This window comes from Rhamphochromis longiceps, linkage group LG8 (assembly GCF_057381845.1).
Source record: "Rhamphochromis longiceps isolate RC_006_pf linkage group LG8, R_longiceps_female_GT1.1, whole genome shotgun sequence".
Lineage (NCBI taxonomy): Eukaryota > Metazoa > Chordata > Actinopteri > Cichliformes > Cichlidae > Rhamphochromis > Rhamphochromis longiceps.
In genome coordinates, this window is record NC_140564.1 from 5020009 (window position 1) to 5035480 (window position 15472).

Genomic DNA, 15472 nt, shown 5'->3' on the forward strand with positions numbered 1-15472 from the left:
TGTAGAATATTCTTATATTTCACTTTTACTTGTTCCCATGTTCTAGTGGGTCCTGTTGTGGCTCTAATGTGAAAGGGGATATAATATGACAATATAATATAATGTAATATAATATTGGATAATATAGTGTAATATAATAAATCTATAAATAGGCTAAATAATAAAGTGACTGAATAGTGGTATTGTCATGCGCTTTGGGTGCCTTGAAAAGCGCTATATAAACCCACTCCATTATTATTGTTATTATTAAATTACTTACGAGTTTGATTTGTCAGCAACTTTCTGCCAGCCCTCTCTCCTTGCTTTTGCAGCCTTTGCAGTGTTCCCTTGCGTTTTAATTAAACTCTGAAACTCCTGAAATCCCGCACTCAAGAGTTCTTGCTCTGCTGCCGGAAAATACCGAGCACGCCCCTTCGACATTTTCGTCGAACAATCAGCGGGTTGCCGATCAATGTTTCTACTATCGATGCGTAGCCCCTTTTACGACACCCAGTGATGTCACATTACTGCGTCCAGCTGTACTAATGGTCAACAACAGGTGGGTTCGGGGAACCGGATTAGCGAGCTCACGGTTAGCGCGATCGTTTGATCTTGGATGTGTCATTTGATCTTGGATGTAGTGAGCGACGTACGAAGAACGGGCCCCTGGTACCATCAACTATGTTGGTAAATTAGATCATGTGATTGGCTGAAGGATCTGATTCGTCATGAACTTTGGGGGAGGAGCAATAACGTCAGACTGTGGTGAGAGTACAGCAGACTGGCAAAGATTTGTTTCAAGGTAAGTGCAATCCTAACCACTAATTCTTTCCTTTTGTTATGATCCTAATCCTTAGTCCTTCCAATGATACAATGCAAATAGCTAAACTTCCATAATTTTCATCCCTGTCCCTGGACATTCCAGCTATGTAATATACATCACTTATGCTTCCAACATTGTGCTGATGTCCTCTGCAGTGTGTCTTTGGAAACAAGCCACGCTATGTGCACCAAACATCTGAACTGCATTTAATGTTTTTGTTTATATTTTATGTATTTTTAAAAATAATTTCTCTTTCAACACAGTATTGCAAGTACTTAGTCAAGTGGGCTCCTCACAAGAAGAGGAAAATGGATAGAAGAGTGTGATGGCATCAGCCACACATGGGTAAATCAGTCCATTTGTTCACTTTATTAGTTTGTTTTGCAGTTTTCTTCATTAATATAATTCATTAATCATTTGGTTAAACCTAACATTGGTATTATGAGGCGCGCACATAGTAACATTGTGTGGTTTTTCTTAAATGTTTTGTTATATTAATTATGCTTCTCTTTCTTTGAGTTACCTGGGTTTGGGCGGTGGCTGTTTCCTGTCTGGGCAAAAGGCGTGGCTGAGGACTCTGGGAACAAAATGCCTGCTCAGCAGGACCAACCATGGGCTTACCAGGAGGAGGGGTGTTTTAGGTTTAGTTCGGTTATGCTGTGCTTAGTTAATATTAGTGTGCGTTTTTGTTTCCCCCCTATTGTGTGTAAATGGTTTGGCCAAATCATTATAAAAGCTACCCTCATGTGTCTTTGTAATTAGGTCAGTTTGTCAGTTAAGTTGTGTCTCACTTTGTTTTGTTTAAGTTTCTGGAAATTACTTTTCGTAGAGTTATATTTAGTTGACCTCTTTTATGGGCCTGCAAAGTATGTTTTTGAATTTTGTTAATTTTGGACTTTTTGAGGGTTAAAATAAAGAAAATAAAAAGTATTTCTGGCTTACATCTATCTTCCACAAACCTGTCAAACATGTCAGGTTGTTGAGATTCGCAAAGTTGAGACAAATGCCTCTTTTTGAGATGTGCGATAATAACTTTCAAGTTACTGTGGAAAAGTTGACTAACTGGCCGGCTGAAAAGTCTCCTGCCAGGGGAGGAAAAGAACAACAGTTCAGATTTTGGCCAGTTCCGTCATCTGGGATCCTTCTCCACATCCGCTGGTGAACATGCATTAACTCACACATAGTGCTCATGTGCATAAACACAGGCTGATAATGTCTGGAAAGTTGCAGTAAACAAAAAAACATTACTTGTTCATTTGATTTCATTGCTTCTTCATTTGATTAACATATTCATGAATATTCTGACTAACATTTTGGCAAGCAGGGACATGACACAGGCCCGTGTGAAGTGAAGGAATAAACATGTCATCAAAGGGAAGTTTCATAAAGAGTTCTGCTCTTTTAGCTATCTCTTCCCAGGAAATGAATCTTTGTACTTTCGGACTTGCAGAAACAGAAGATTGTTATGGGCGGCTGTGCATCTTCCACTAATCGGAAGGTCAGTTGTTCAATCTCTTACAACATTTCTTATAGGGTACAGAGTACAGTGAACAGGCACATCATGACCGTTTACGATAGTGATGGCCAAATGAAGCTTTCCGAAGCACTGAAGCTTGTATTGAAAAACGGTTCATTACTCGAAGCTTTTCAACACAGTCCTCTCCGGTGACATCTGGTGGTGAAAATTTTGAAGAGCAGCTTGAATCTGCAAAATAAAACGGACTGCTCAATCATCACTGCTCACTCAAGAGTGGCGTTCTCTCCGATATTGGGCCACCGTTCCATTGCTTTGAACATGTAATTGGTTTTGTTTTCTCGATTGGGGGGCTGAAAAAAATGTAATGCGTATTTGCGTAATACATTTTGATCAATAAACTTTCCCTATTTAAACATGCACTATGGTGTGGCCTTTCTTTGCTCATAACTCCTTGATGTTGGTAAATACAATAAGTGAGCAATATATATAATATACATATGATAACGCACAGCACATTATGGAGTATGCCCCTGCTGTGGAGTCCTGCCTCCATCTACTTGTCATTTAATCACAGCTGGACAGGTTCATACAAAATATTAGATGAGGCCAATTGTCCTATACATATGTGGAGCAGGGAAATTATTTTACTGCTATTGTTAAATAATAAATATAATCTGCAGCATGGATATTGCATTCAGAGGTTTAAACAGTGTGTCTTTCAGAAAGGCTAAAAGTCACAGGCTGACAGGAAACAGGCTTGCAGAGAGTTTGCAGAAGTGAAAGCAGAAAGTTATTTTGAGCAGCAGGCTAAGACGATCATGGCTGTAACAATGTAACAGATGGCTTTAAGAAGGCCTTAAGATGTTAACTTTGTATTTTTTATACACAATGCATATCTGTGCTTATTAAAGAGTTGGAGCTCGGTCAATTAATTGGAGGTTGTAAGCTTTGTTCGGCGCGATGTCCGGACAATCTATTGTGTAAGTGACTTGGAGCTATAGAAGGTTAAAACTGCGTACATGCTTACAAAAAACTTATATCAGGTCATTTTATATTAAGGTTTTAGTAGAGGTTCTTGGTTAAAACATTTATTTAGTAGATGACATATACATAGTCTCAGTTAGGTTGTAACACATAAGGATGAGCCTCTGTTCTGGTAAAAGGTCAGAAGTGCAACAGGTGAATTGAGAAAGAGCATTTGAGGACGAGACACAGACAGTTAGTAGGTGAAGAGGTGACACAAAGAGCATGTGAGGTCAACACACACACACACATGAGTTAGATTTATTTAGAGGAGAGGTTAGTCATGTCTGGCTGGAACTGCGAAAGTGTCTCGGTAAAAGAGGAACAAGACAAGAACTGAAAGGTAGACAGGAAGTGCCAGCCATGAAAATAGAAGATGATGTTCTTTCGAATGGTGGTAAAAGTCATTGTAGTTTTGATATTGACGTATGTCTATATCCTGTCTGTGACGCATGAAGGGGCGTCAGTAAATCAAACCCTGATGCTATAAAAATCTGTGTATGCTTTGATTAAGTCGAAGACCAGTTCCTGTCTGCGAACAGAGCTGTTCTTCCCACACATGTGTATTCATTAAAAATCATTGTTTGACCAAGATCTTCTGGACCAATGGTGGTTTGTACTCTCCTTCCTCAATATTTGAACCTTAACATTTTGGGGGCTTCGTCCGGTGGTTGAGGAGGGAGAATTGGAGGTGTAGATGGAGAAATTTGGTTTTAGGTGGTCTGACGGGCAGACATGAATTCCAGTGGTCGAAGTGAATGGGCATAAGCCGGCTTATCCAAAGGTAAGGCACTACCTGTTGAATTATTTCCAAAGTGTGCCAAATTGGACATGATAAAATTTAAGTCTACTCACTGAAATTACTGGTGGATGTCTGTTTTGATTTTGATGAGAATCTCATGACAGTACTGAGGATTTAAAAGCAGTTGGACTGCTGAAAATGATTGAATACGGTTGGACCGTAAAAAGCAGTTGGACTGCTGGTAATGATTGAATGCGGTTGGACCGCTAAAAGGATTTAATACGGTTGGACTGTGGAAAGCAGTTGGACTGCTCAATGATTTTAGTATGTTAGGGAATTTGGTTATTTTTTGGTTATAAGGTTGGACCTGCTTCAGTCATACACTTGTTTTGGGTGTTGATTGTTGTTTCAAAGTATTATAAATTATCTTAGAACGGAACCGTGGGGGTTCTAGGAAGCGCAGTGCTCAGAGGTAACGCTTGCCAATGCCAGGGACGCTTAGGCATTGTCCTCTAAGAGGGATAGTCAGTTGGTCACTGTGGAGCTTGGGGCACTCCAGAATAACTAGTGGTTGGACCACTTTACCGTTTGGAACGGTAATCTGCGCTTTTTTGGGCAGCAAAGGTTGGACCTTGGGTGTTGGACACTTTTAAATTGAGTTAGGGACTTTAGAGATGAGGCCAGAAACTGTTGGACAGATACTGGTTAATTGATTACAAAAAAGTTGGACTTTTATCGGTTGGACCGTTAACTTAAATTTGTCGAAATTGGTTAGGCGCTAAAGCTGACAGATCTGACAGTAATTGTAAATATAAGACGTCTTTGTAATATAAGGGATCTCTGTGTGAAAGGAGTCTGAGGCAATGCTGGAGCTATTTTTAGACGGAGTGTGTGTGAGTGTGAAAATGCAAATTAGTAAGCAGTGAACTGTTTAAACCACAGTTGGTTTTACAAATACTGCTGCAAACATTGTTGAGTGTGAGTTTCAAATGCCATTTATGTTCATTAGAGGACTATAAATAAAGTATTGAGTTGCCGTAGTGGATGTATAGTAATTGACTAAGTTTGGATGTAGATATATAAATATATTGAGTGCACTATATATACTTAAAACTAACATACTACTTCTCTCCAGCAGTAGTTGCTGGTGTGTTTTATTTTTTAATTTCTTGTGTGTGCGGTGAGAATTAATAGAGGTATTCAATCGTTTTTTCTTTGTTTTTGTTTACTTGCTCTTTCTGATTATGACAAGCATGTCTAAAATACTCTTAGGAAAGTGTGTTTTGAGTTATATTCCTCAACTCTGGTCACAGTTTAAGTGTGTGAAGGCGGTGACTAGAAGGTTTTGAATGATGAATAAAGGTGTGAGAGGTATTTCTTTGGTGATGTAAAGTAGGATGTTTTAAAGTTTGAAAGTGTTTTTAATTTAAGAGATGCATGAGTGATGTTATAAGAGTTTGAGTTTCTTTTCTTTCAGTTTAAAAACACATACGTACATACACTTGATACACCCGTTTACTCTTTGACTTTATTAAAACAGACGGTGTATTTCAGTTTGAATTTCAGTAATTGTATGTTGATATGGTAATTTAGTTTATGTTAGGTGAAGGAGATGTCCATCTCCGCGTCTGGTACTGAGTGAAAGTGAGCACGTTGAAGGCTGTGATGTGAATGCTGACAAATGCAAAGAGTTTAGTTTATTTAAAAAGGTGTGTGTGTGAGAGGATTATGAAATCATTGTGTGAATGATGCTACATTTTAGATCAAAAGTTAGTAGAATTACAGAGGGTTTGTAGATTGTAAATACAAAATAAGTTTGATTAGCCTGGAGAAACAGAAAAGCAGCTTGAGCTGCTCTGAGAAGCTGCGTCCTGTGTGTGTGTGACAGGAAGTTACATGCCCATAAAAGGAAGTCTGAGAGAGAAGTGTGTGCGTAGGCAAACTGCAGAGTGTGTGCGTGAAATAAGGGTGTTGTTTTTACATCAGGATTTAGTAGAACTAAAGTAGAACGTTATAAACAAACAGATAAAAAAGTAAAATGAAGAGAGAAAATAACTGATAATTACATTAATGAATAGAAAACACACATACACAAAGTGCCATATGTGAAATTATTCTAGGAAAGAATCAGAAGTGAGATAGTTTAATATAAGATGCAATGAAGGAAGCAGCTTACACTCCAGAGCCAGTGTGTTCCCTCCCCTCATACCCCTGCCCACTTGGCCCCCGTATCAGGCGAGTATGGAAGGCTGGATAGCCCATGACGGGTAAGATCCCACCTCGAAACCCTGGGACAACCTAAGGCAGGCACAGTCACGATTACTCGGCGTCACTCAGTCCCGGTGAGCTCAGACTAACGGGTGAGATGAAGTGAAGAAGATGGGACCCCAAGGGTAAAGCCGCTGGGCTAAGGCAGAGGTGGAAAGTGGCAAGTGGAGCCCTAACTTCTGGCTGAGGACAAGGAATGCTGCTATTTAAGGTGGGAAATCAGAATTTGGGTTAGCAATCACAGGGTGCAGAGTGGGGGTCACCCAGAGTCATAATCCAGTGAGATATCTGTGTCACCTCTTATAGTTTTCCTGTAATCTGAGCTCAAAGATGAGAATATATAGAGTACAGTAGAGTAAATTGTGCAAAGTTTACTATCAATTTTCTCAAAAACCGTACAGTAATTTTGGCTGTGGATCACAGGGTGAAGAGTGGCGACAGCCTAGAGTCAGAATCCAGTGAAATATCTGCGTCACCTCTTACAGTTTTCCTGTAATCGGAACTCAAAGATGTCAATATGTAGAGTACAGTAAAGCAAAATGGGAAGATTTTACTATCAATTTTCTCAAAAACTGTACAGTAATTTTGGCTGTGGATCACAGGGTGCAGAGTGGAGACAGCCTAGAGTCAGAATCCAGTGAAATATCTGCGTCACCTCTTACAGTTTTCCTGTAATCGGAACTCAAAGATGTCGATATGTAGAGTACAGTGAAGCAAAATGGGAAGATTTTACTATCAATTTTCTCAAAATCCATACAGTAATTTTTGCTGTGGATCACAGGGTGCAGAGTGGAGACAGCCTAGATTCATAATCCAGTGAAATATCTGCGTCACCTCTTATGGTTTTCCTGTAATCTAATCTCAAAGATGAGAATATATAGAGTATAGTACAGTAAATTGTGCAAAGTTTACTATCAATTTTCTCAAAATCCGTACAGTAATTTTTGCTGTGGATCACAGGGTGCAGAGTGGGGGTCACCCAGAGTCATAATCCAGTGAAATATCTGCGTCACCTCTTACAGTTTTCCTGTAATCTGAGGTTAAAGACGAGGATATTAAAAGTACAGTAGAGTAAATTGTGCAAAGTTTACTATCAATTTTCTCAAAAACCGTACAGTAATTTTGGCTGTGGATCACAGGGTGAAGAGTGGGGGTCACCCAGAGTCATAATCCAGTGAGATATCTGCGTCACCTCTTACAGTTTTCCTGTAATCTAAGCTCAAAGATGAGAATATATAGAGTACAGTAGAGTAAATTGTGCAAAGTTTACTATCAATTTTCTCAAAATCCGTACAGTAATTTTGGCTGTGGATCACAGGGTGAAGAGTGGAGATGGCCTAGATTCATAATCCAGTGAAATATCTGCGTCACCTCTTATAGTTTTCCTGTAATCGGAGCTCAAAGATGTCAATATGTAGAGTACAGTAAAGCAAAATGGGAAGATTTTACCATGAATTTTCTCAAAAACTGTACAGTAATTTTGGCTGTGGATGACAGGGTGAAGAGTGGCGACAGCCTAGATTCAGAATCCAGTGAAATATCTGCGTCACCTCTTATAGTTTTCCTGTAATCTGAGCTCAAAGATGTCAATATGTAGAGTACAGTAAAGCAAAATGGGAAGATTTTACTATCAATTTTCTCAAAAACTGTACAGTAATTTTTGCTGTGGATCACAGGGTGCAGAGTGGGGGTCACCCAGAGTCATAATCCAGTGAGATATCTGCGTCACCTCTTACAGTTTTCCTGTAATCTAAGCTCAAAGATGAGAATATATAGAGTACAGTAGAGTAAATTGTGCAAAGTTTACTATCAATTTTCTCAAAAACCGTACAGTAATTTTGGCTGTGGATCACAGGGTGCAGAGTGGAGACAGCCTAGATTCATAATCCAGTGAAATATCTGCGTCACCTCTTACAGTTTTCCTGTAATCGGAGATCAAAGATGTCAATATGTAGAGTACAGTAAAGCAAAATGGGAAGATTTTACTATCAATTTTCTCAAAAACTGTACAGTAATTTTGGCTGTGGATCACAGCATGCAGAGTGGGGGTCACCCAGAGTCAGAATCCAGTGAGATATCTGCGTCACCTCTTTCAGTTTTCCTGTAATCTAAGCTCAAAGATGAGAATATATAGAGTACAGTAGAGTAAATTGTGCAAAGTTTACTATCAATTTTCTCAAAATCCGTACAGTAATTTTGGCTGTGGATCACAGGGTGAAGAGTGGAGATGGCCTAGATTCATAATCCAGTGAAATATCTGCGTCACCTCTTATAGTTTTCCTGTAATCGGAGCTCAAAGATGTCAATATGTAGAGTACAGTAAAGCAAAATGGGAAGATTTTACCATGAATTTTCTCAAAAACTGTACAGTAATTTTGGCTGTGGATGACAGGGTGAAGAGTGGCGACAGCCTAGATTCAGAATCCAGTGAAATATCTGCGTCACCTCTTATAGTTTTCCTGTAATCTGAGCTCAAAGATGTCAATATGTAGAGTACAGTAAAGCAAAATGGGAAGATTTTACTATCAATTTTCTCAAAAACTGTACAGTAATTTTTGCTGTGGATCACAGGGTGCAGAGTGGGGGTCACCCAGAGTCATAATCCAGTGAGATATCTGCGTCACCTCTTACAGTTTTCCTGTAATCTAAGCTCAAAGATGAGAATATATAGAGTACAGTAGAGTAAATTGTGCAAAGTTTACTATCAATTTTCTCAAAAACCGTACAGTAATTTTGGCTGTGGATCACAGGGTGCAGAGTGGAGACAGCCTAGATTCATAATCCAGTGAAATATCTGCGTCACCTCTTACAGTTTTCCTGTAATCGGAGATCAAAGATGTCAATATGTAGAGTACAGTAAAGCAAAATGGGAAGATTTTACTATCAATTTTCTCAAAAACTGTACAGTAATTTTGGCTGTGGATCACAGCATGCAGAGTGGGGGTCACCCAGAGTCAGAATCCAGTGAGATATCTGCGTCACCTCTTTCAGTTTTCCTGTAATCTGAGCTCAAAGATGAGGACATTAAAAGTATAGTTGAGTAAATTGGGTAAATTTTATTGTTAATTTTCTCTGAATCATACAGTAATTTGGGCTGTGGATCACAGGGGTGAAAGTGGAGATTAACCAAAACTGGGAGTGGATTGTGAAGTAAAATAGTGTCAGGACAGAAAACACTGCGTTTCTAAGCCAGTCGGCACCTATACCGTAATATGCGTAAGAGTAGTGCAACAACATTTTAGGTGCGGCTGGCGGGGCGGCTAGCTTGACTGCGACTTCGTAAGTGAGGGCTCACTTGACCGCAGTTTGCAGTTTCTGTTCAGTGTCTAGTCTGTATCTGTCTCGTGTCTCCATCTTTGTTTAGTGGTTTCTTGTTTCCTGTCTTATTTTGAAAGTCTTTGCCTTATGCGGATTGTTTTAGTGATAGAAGCACCATGGAGGACGAGTTTGAAGGTACCAGCTCTCAGGTATGAAGCTAACTTTCAAAAGTTACATGAGTACAAACAGGTATCTTGTCGGGTTTTTTTCGTTTGCTTGTTTTTGGTTGGTTTTTTTTTTAACCCTGTCCTGTCTGGCTGTTTTTGTGGCACAAATATAACGGTGTAGAGAAAGAGTTGAGCGCGCACGGGCAGAAATATTGAGAGCGCCAGCAACACGTTGTTAGCGAGCGCAAATGCAAAAACCGAGCGAGAGGGGCTGCTGTTGTGTGTGTTTGTATGGAAAATAGCAAACACTGAAATACATGTTTTGCACGCATGAATGAATTTTGTTCACTAAAATTCAGCTTTTCTTCGCTCAAAATAAATTTCTCCTCAAAATGCAACACTTGTACCTGCAAACTTTTTTTATGTGCTCTCAATTTTTACGTGCGCTCAGAATAGTGGCACAAAAATAACGCCATACCAGGCTGTGTCCCAATTCAGGGTCTGCACGGTTGAGTGCGCGTACTACGTACTATAAGTACGAGAAGTGCGGAAGTGAGAGGCTTGTGAAATGGGACGGTCTAGCCTTCGTCGTGCTGTTCAGGTTGCCTAACAACCATGATACTAACCGCGAGAAACGTTTCATCCAGCTTTGTTTGACAGAAATGAAGGAGAAAAAATGTTTTGTTGGTCATTTATTTTTGTCATGACATCACTTTGATTAGTTGAGTATCTGAGGCTGAGACCAGAGGACTGTAAAACATGATTGTTGGGCTTCATTTCTGTACTGAACAGTCATTTTAAGATTAGTTAGTAAATAACAATTAGCTAATGTTGTTCATGAGACTAAAATCATCTCACTGTGGTAATGTAAATATAATATGGCCAATAATATATGTATTGTCAGATTATTATGATATATATATTTATATACATATTACAGCAGTGAGCTTGAACTCTGGGTCAAAGATTCAAGTTGCAGTTATTTATATTTCCTATCACCTTAAATCTTCACTCAAAGACAAGTATCTTTGACAGTATTATACATAAGAGACAAATATTGTTCGTTTAATATGTTGGCATTATTACATTTGGCTCAATGCTTACTTTTATGTGTAAAAAGAAAATGTACGAGCTGTGATAACTGTTTCTGATAGAATGAAGAGTAGACTGATATATGAAATATTCCTTTATTGGGTGAGAAACTCAGACCATGTCATAACTGCTTTAAGTCATACAAAATAGATATCAGAGCCTTAAACAGGCTGACTTCTGCTAAATGGGTCAAACTGGGCAGAAAGTATACAAACACAGAACATCCTTATAGAATATGATGTAACACTATAGATCAACTTACCTCAGAATATATAAAGCATATAAACAATTACAGCAAAATGATGCAACAAACACTACTAATCCAAAATACTCAAAGCTTCATAGAACTGAAACAAACATTTATTTTTAGGTCCATTCTGCTGCTGATACATACTTTAGGTTTCTGAATGTTAAACTTGTTGCTGCCTTTTATAGTGTGTAACTTGAAGGCCCTGAGTACTTTCTCCCACAAATTATTATAAAATTATTTTAACATTACCTAATAAGACTGATTCAGGACAGACGGTTAGTTATTGTAAACTTTTCTAGCAGTCAACCACAAACAGGGAACAGGCTGTCTATTCTCTCCATCTGTCAGCTGCTGCTGGCTCTTCCTCCTCCTCCTCTACAAGTGTAACTTATAAATACATGTTCAGACTTTTATTACACAATCAGAGAGAGAGAGTGCAGGACAGACAGACAGGTGACAGTCTCAGGCGTACATACTGCTACAAAACAGCACCAGAAAAGGAGGATTTAGTCTTTGTGTTATTACGAGTGCTAAACAAGAAGAGTTCCCAGATGGTACAGTGGACACATGTGTGATTCCTGTGATTAAAGCATCTTTCTTTCAGCTTAACGAGTGAACCGTCAGCTCGTTCAAACACACGTTAAAGTCCGTTTGGCTCGACACCACCGAACAGAGGCAGCAATATAACATAGCTAACATTAACAGTGCAGTGAATCCTGCTTGTGCCGTGATATTCAGGACTGCAAACCGAGCAGCATCACTGACTTTCAGCTTGTTGTGTTTGTGGATATACGACTGATTTTAATTATCTATCAAATCATCACATTCTCTGTAAGATTAAGGTCAACTATATATATATTTAGAAGTAGAGGCTTTAAAACCAAGTTAACGCTGAAAGTACAAACATCACTAATGTCACACAACTTTGCCGACATGCGGCCAACAGTAATGTTTTCATGTTCTTCATTATTAAACATTCGCACATAAAAAAAGTGGCATAGTATTCAGTACTTACTTTTGACAGTTTACTCTTCGGCCGCTGCCTTCTGCCGTATTTTGCAGCAAAATTATCCACACCCACCGCCGCGCTATGAATTGTGGGATATATGGGACCACGAAGCGTGCACCGGACCACGCTTGATATTTGGGGAAATCGACGGCGCATTTGAAGTACACTTCGAGTTGGGACAGTCGTCACGTGGCGGTGACGTAATCGCACTGCTTCCACAATCTATCTATCAAAAATGAGCCAAACATATTGTTGTCTTCTCTTAAAACAGATGGCGGCAGCATCTGAAAAGGATGGGACACATGATAGCAGACCCACACAGGATGAATCTAAAGATGATTCAAAGGATGAAGCAGAACATTTGGGACAAATGATTCACAAAGTGGCCATGGAAAAGGTAAAATTTGTTCTCAGTTTCAATGCATTCAACAAAATATGTCTTTGTATTCTTCTACGTCACATGGTCAGCTCATATGTATGGAACACCAGGACTGCCATAATGAATTAATTAAATACACCATTAAATAATTAATTAAATGTGGCAATAATTAATTAAAATCGGAAATAATTACCGTATTTTCTGGACTACAAAGCGCACCTGAATATTAGCCGCGCAAGCTAAAATCAGGGCAAAATCTTGTTTTGTACATACATTAGCCGCACCTGACTAAAAGCCGCAGGTGTTTCAATGTTGACTTATCATATGTAAGAGAATATGCACAAAGGGAATTGTCAGGAAAGAGATGGCTGTTTGGAGACACACCCCTTTTATTAATATTTTGAAAACAAGTTAGGAGTACATATTTGCATAACTTTTTAGGCATATGTACAAGTAGCGGTAATTACAAGTACGAAACATGTACTGTGCTTCATAAATGAGTAACAAATGTAGTACATAACAATAACCTACCTACAGCACACCAAAAAAAATAGATTCAGACTACCTTTTAGGCTCAGGTGCAGTGACACGGCTTTAACAAGAAGAAAAGTCAGTCATTCACCACCATCTTTCTCTTCTTCCTGCGCACTAACACCACCAAAGTCCTCTTCTCCAGTGTCGGAAACGAACAGGCTCAGGGTGGCTTCGTCATCCACTCTCCGCTTCTTTCCTTCGTTGTCACTTTCAAAACCAAAGAAATCCTCGTTGTCAGAGTCGAACACCCTCAGAAGGGCCGTGGCGGTGTCCTCCTTTCCATCATGCAGCAGGTCAGCCCTTCGAAATCCGTTGGTGATCGTGGATGTTTTCACACTTTTCCACGCTGTCAGAATCCACTGGTGGAGTTGAGCATAACTTGCTTTTCGCAAGTTTATCACCGCTCGTGATGCACGCCTCCCGCTGAACGTGTAGCGCTACTTTGAAGTTTGTTTTTCGCGCTACTTTGTACGGCACTACGTTGCCTGGCGGATGGACATGTGACCAACATACCACTCTTGAACCCCGATACTGTGTGTCTGATCACATGCCCTTCCGCCAGGCAACGTAGTGCCGTACAACAGCGGAACAAACAAAACAAATCCTCTTACAATATCACAAAAATCATGGACAATCCTTAGAGAACCCACACCTGACTAAAAGCCGCAGGGTTCAAAGCTTGTGCAAAAAGTAGCAGCTTATAGCCCGACAATTACGGTAATTACGGTACATAAATATTTACGACACATGTAATTAAATAATTATTGACACATTTAATTAATTATTTATTTATTTCACATTTTAATTAATTATTGACACATTTAAGTAATTATTTAATTTATTCATTTTGGCACAGTTGACTCCTTCAGGTCTCACCATGAAATAATTTTATCTGTCAACCTCACCCATCAAACTCAGTGGGCAGGGTTAACACTGATCGAGTCAAAACCATTGCTTTGGCCTGGTGGCCATTGTTTCTAGCACTTTGCTCTTTGCAAAAGTGCTTCGATGATTTCGGAGATGTCTGCCCAGTCTCACGGCAAAGCGTGGGATAGACCCGCTCGTCTCGCAAGCAATCGAGCTGTTATTATCACTGACAAAGCGCAGGCCCCGGTACACAGCTGTAATAACCCCCGCTGACACTGACTTCTTTTACTGAGGTTATATTTATCGGGTTTTTTTTCCTGATGTTCTTATGTGTCCTACGTGTTTCAGTCGCCAATTCGGAATTATGACTAACATTAAAAACATGTTTAAGGAGGAGAGAGAGCAAATAAATTCGATTAACAGCTGATCTTTGGGTTTTTGTTCAGTAATCAGCTTGACCTGCGTATAAACGTATAAATGAGATAATGTTGGTGTTTCCGTCATGTAGTAACTGCTGGCTTTAACTGTACAAAGGTTGTTCGACACTATGAAACACATACAGACTTCATGATGTTCGGCTAATATTTTTATTGTGAATAGTAATCATGAGGGTAAACGGCCCTGTACACCACGGAGCGAGGTCAGCATATCCACGATATCTTCAGCTCTATGAGTTAACACAGTTTCCCAGCTGACTAGTCTAACTGACATGTACGAATATGTCACGGGTCATATCAATATGATTTTACAGAAGATCATCCTTATTACTGCCAACTATTCCAGAGACGTGAAAATCTACAGCATAAAGAACAAAAAAATATAGCAGTCTAACGCAACACTGTAACAGAGATGAACCGTCAGTTTGTCGCAGATCAAAGTGGAATGAAAGTGATTGGTTGAACAGGTGTTCGTGATCTGTGTTTTCTGCATTTTCATCAGCGTAAGAGACTCAGCAGCAGATTAGAATAACAGTTACACATTTAATAAATCACCAAATGAATACACGCAAGAAACGAGCAAACCTGTTCCGACAATTTGAGTTTGTGTTCCCTCAGCTGCAGACTCGCTGCTGTTTAAATGTTTGAGAGGAAGATTAGATATAAAGCAAATGTCAAACATAGACTCAGTCTGCGTTCACATTTGATATGAGGCCAGGACGGATAATGGCTGTGTCCTGTTTGAAGATCATATATGTAAAATTGTTGTCTGACCTCTGTCGATCCAGCCGCTCAGAGTCCGTGGTTACCATGGTTACTGCATAAGCACCTATAATGTAAACAGCTGACACAGCGGAAACCTACCAGGAGCATGGGTGTTTATGGTTTTCATTGCAAAAGAACTGTCTGAATGGTTAACTGAAGTTAACTTGGATAAATTATAGTTAAGGAGTATCACAGATAACGCCCACGTGAGCTGTGTGACTGTTCACCACTACACTGAAATAAGTAGGCTATTACTGAAATACACGTGCTATATCATAAACTATGATATAAATAGGGAGGTCCTATTAACATGTTTAGTTTTAAAGGACACCTTCCTGCCTTTAGTCTCATTCATGAGCAGTATTAGTTTTCTTCTAACATCCAGAAGTCTGCACCATGTGT

General features: G+C 39.4%; 1 protein-coding gene and 1 long non-coding RNA gene across 2 annotated transcripts in view; both read left to right on the top strand.

Annotated features, from left to right (window-relative positions):
- Positions 1 to 15472, top strand: part of LOC146662959 (uncharacterized) — a 77543-nt gene continuing 62071 nt past the window's right edge. The window contains exon 1 of the long non-coding RNA XR_014912971.1: positions 1 to 648. This is a non-coding gene — a long non-coding RNA (uncharacterized LOC146662959). The remainder of the gene's footprint in view (positions 649 to 15472) is intronic.
- The window catches only part of LOC146662960 (UDP-N-acetylglucosamine transferase subunit ALG13-like), a 43364-nt gene continuing 37458 nt past the window's right edge, over positions 9567 to 15472 (top strand). Inside the window, exons 1-3 of the mRNA XM_085415534.1 lie at positions 9567 to 9591; positions 9734 to 9779; positions 12360 to 12485. Coding sequence (XP_085271660.1) covers positions 9747 to 9779; positions 12360 to 12485 — 159 coding nt within the window. The 5' untranslated portion in view covers positions 9567 to 9591; positions 9734 to 9746. The remainder of the gene's footprint in view (positions 9592 to 9733; positions 9780 to 12359; positions 12486 to 15472) is intronic.